The 2,870-nt window shown below is 40.6% G+C and overlaps 1 protein-coding gene across 1 annotated transcript; it reads left to right on the forward strand.

Moving 5' to 3' along the window:
- The first annotated feature begins 305 nt into the window (after nucleotides 1-305).
- LOC104612265 (protein CELLULOSE SYNTHASE INTERACTIVE 1-like) lies at nucleotides 306-2,549 on the forward strand. Its single transcript, XM_010279622.3, has one exon. The coding sequence runs from the start codon at nucleotides 670-672 to the stop codon at nucleotides 2,419-2,421; it is 1,752 nt and encodes a 583-aa protein (XP_010277924.1). The 5' UTR covers nucleotides 306-669; the 3' UTR covers nucleotides 2,422-2,549.
- Nucleotides 2,550-2,870: the final 321 nt, after the last annotated feature.

Consider the following 2,870-nt stretch of genomic DNA (forward strand, 5'->3'; position numbering starts at 1 on the left):
AAATTTTGGACTTAATTTAGCTTATTTCATGCCATAAACACAAACAGTGCCTTAGCTGTTGCTTAACAAGTGATCACCCAGCTAGGTAACATGTAACATTGTATTTACGAAAAGGACACTCTGTTGATTAATTTATACTTCTTAAAATGATTTATCTAAATTAATATTAATAATTTATTTCATAACTAAGCCAAATTAAAGGGTCAATTAATTATTATTAATTAATATATAATAATCAGAAGCGATAAAACTCCTTCTCACCCACCCATCCCATGAGGCTATGACACATCCATATAAATGAAAAATCTCTTACTCTATAACGGAACAATTCTGCTCTTCATATTCTCTCTATTCCCAAAATGCCCCCAATTCCCGTCCATTGACCATCAACCGTTACCCAGTCCCCAAAAGAGGTCAATGTAGTAAATACCCAGTAAATTCCAATTCAGTTTCATGTTCATTCACAAGATAAGAAGAAGAAGAAGAAGAGATATAGAGCCAAAGCTCTCTCAGATATAGAAGAGACTTCCCTAGCTATCTCATATTATAAGTTTTCCATTCCTCTCCTCTTTCACAGTTCTGACCACTTGCCGGAGTTGTTATTTGGACTTGTTGGCCGGAGTTAACTGACCCAACTGACCAGAAAAAGATGCGCTTGCCTCCAAACCAATGAGCAAAGATATGGGGGAAGAGAAGGGAGATAAAGAAGCAGACAACCCAAACTTGTTGGAAGTGGACGCTGGAGAATCATCCTCTCTCCGGCGGACGATACAGCTAATATCATCATTGATATCTTTCACTCTTTCCATCAAAGTGTTTGCTGTTAAATGGCAAACTATCCGCAACAAGATGGAGGAGCTGAATTCTGGTCTAACCGCTGCAGAGAATTGCAACTTGGGTGAAAATTCATCTATCTTGGACTTGATTCCAGCTATTGAGTCAACTGTTAACGACTGTCATGATATTGCTCGTCGGTGTGTCAACCTGTCCTACAGTGGGAAGCTGCTAATGCAGAGCGACCTCGATGTATTGTATGCAAAATTTGAACTTCATATCAAGAATCTTACAGCAATCTACACAGCTGGGATTCTTCATGGTTATGCAATTGTTGTGTCTAAGCCGGGTGTTGGAGCTAGTCGCGATGACATGAAATTCTATGTCAGGGATTTGTTGACGAGGCTGAAGATCGGGGATTCGGAGATGAAACGCCAGGCCTTGATGGCTTTGAATGAGGTTGTCCAGGAGGACGAAAAATATGTGAGGATTTTTGTTGAGACAGGTGAAATAATAAGTCTCTTGGTGCATTTTCTTGAGTCTTCAGAGATGGAGATTCAGGAAGAATCAACCATGGCTATCTCGGTGATCTCAGGGTTTGACTCGTACAAGGGTGTTCTTGTTGGCGCCGGAGTCATTGCACCTTTGGTTCGGGTTTTGGAAAGTGGAAAAGATTTGGCGAAAGAAAGAGCAGCCAGGGCTCTGCAGAAACTGACAGAGAATTCAGACAATGCCTGGTCGGTTTCTGCTCACGGTGGAGTAACAGTTCTGTTAAAGTTCTGCACTACTGGTGATGGCAGAGGAGGTGGGTCTTTTGTTCCGGCCTGTGGGGTTCTAAGGAACCTGGCCGGAGTGGAAGAGATCAAAAGGTTCATGGTTGAAGAAGGTGCAGTGACGGCATTCATCAAGCTTATAAGATCGAAAGACGAAGCCTCGCAGATAAATGCAATCGAGTTCCTCCAGACTATGGCTTCTGAAGATGAACCCATTCGGCAAATGATCATTAGAGATGGAGGTATCCACTTGCTTGTCAGTAATTTGGATTCTAGATCTTCCTCTTCCTCCAAGGCCCGAGAGACTGCACTTAAAGCAATTGAGAGCCTCTGTTTCTCGTCTACAAGTTCTCTGAACCTCCTGATTGCATATGGGTTTCTTGATCGTCTCCTTTACTTTCTTCGCAACGGTGAGGTCTCAACTCAGGAATTGGTAGTGAAGTTGGCATTTCGTCTCTCTGGGACATCAGAAGCAACTAAGAAGGCAATGGGTGATGCCGGTTTTATGCCAGAGCTGGTGAGACTACTCGACGCGAAATCTTTTGAAATTCGAGAAATGGCAGCCGAAGCACTATCTACCCTGGTTTTAGTCTCGAGGAATCGAAGGAGGTTCATCCAAGGAGATAGTGACATAGCCCGGATTCTTCAATTGCTTGACCCAGAGGAGGTGAAATCAGGTAACAAGAAGTTCTTGTTCTCTGCTTTATTGTCATTAACCAGTAGCAACATTGGAAGAAGGAAGATTCAGAATTCTGGTTACCTGAAAAATTTAGAAAAGCTTGCAGAAGATGAAATGCCGGATGCCAAGAGAATTATTAGAAAGTTGTCCACAAACAGATTTCGTAGTATACTGAACGGAATCTGGAACTTCTGAATGTAATTATTTTACTGTATAACAATTGAAACTACATGTGTTTCATAGTCTCTTAATTTGTTATTTTACATTTCAGCTTGTGACTTTTGAATTTTGATCTCCAAATCTTCTCTTTGTCTGTGCAGAAACTCTAGAACAGCTTTTCTTTTCTTTTCTTTTTTATATGTAATTTCTAGCCATTAAAATTGCAAGAAGACGTGGAAATGTCAAATAGGATCTTTGGTTAGTTTATTTAGTTGGAGAAGTGGGAAGAAAAGCTTTTGTTTCTTTAGTGAGGAAGCACATGGTAAGGGTATGAACCCAGACAGAATGACAATGAAGTTTTTGTCTCGCTTCTATTGTTTATTTATAGGTTAAAAATGTGAGATGATATCTCTCAACTTAATTAATTCTCAGCATGTCTTGTGGGTCTCTAGTGTCATTGGCAATCTTTTTATATGCTAGAGTGA

Source organism: Nelumbo nucifera, chromosome 1 (assembly GCF_055504915.1).
Source record: "Nelumbo nucifera cultivar China Antique chromosome 1, China Antique-T2T, whole genome shotgun sequence".
In the NCBI taxonomy this organism is placed as follows: domain Eukaryota; kingdom Viridiplantae; phylum Streptophyta; class Magnoliopsida; order Proteales; family Nelumbonaceae; genus Nelumbo; species Nelumbo nucifera.

What these genes read in the sequence shown, in the direction of transcription:
- LOC104612265 (XM_010279622.3), top strand. Translation starts at nt 670, where the DNA reads ATGAGCAAAGATATGGGGGAAGAGAAGGGAGATAAAGAAGCAGACAAC.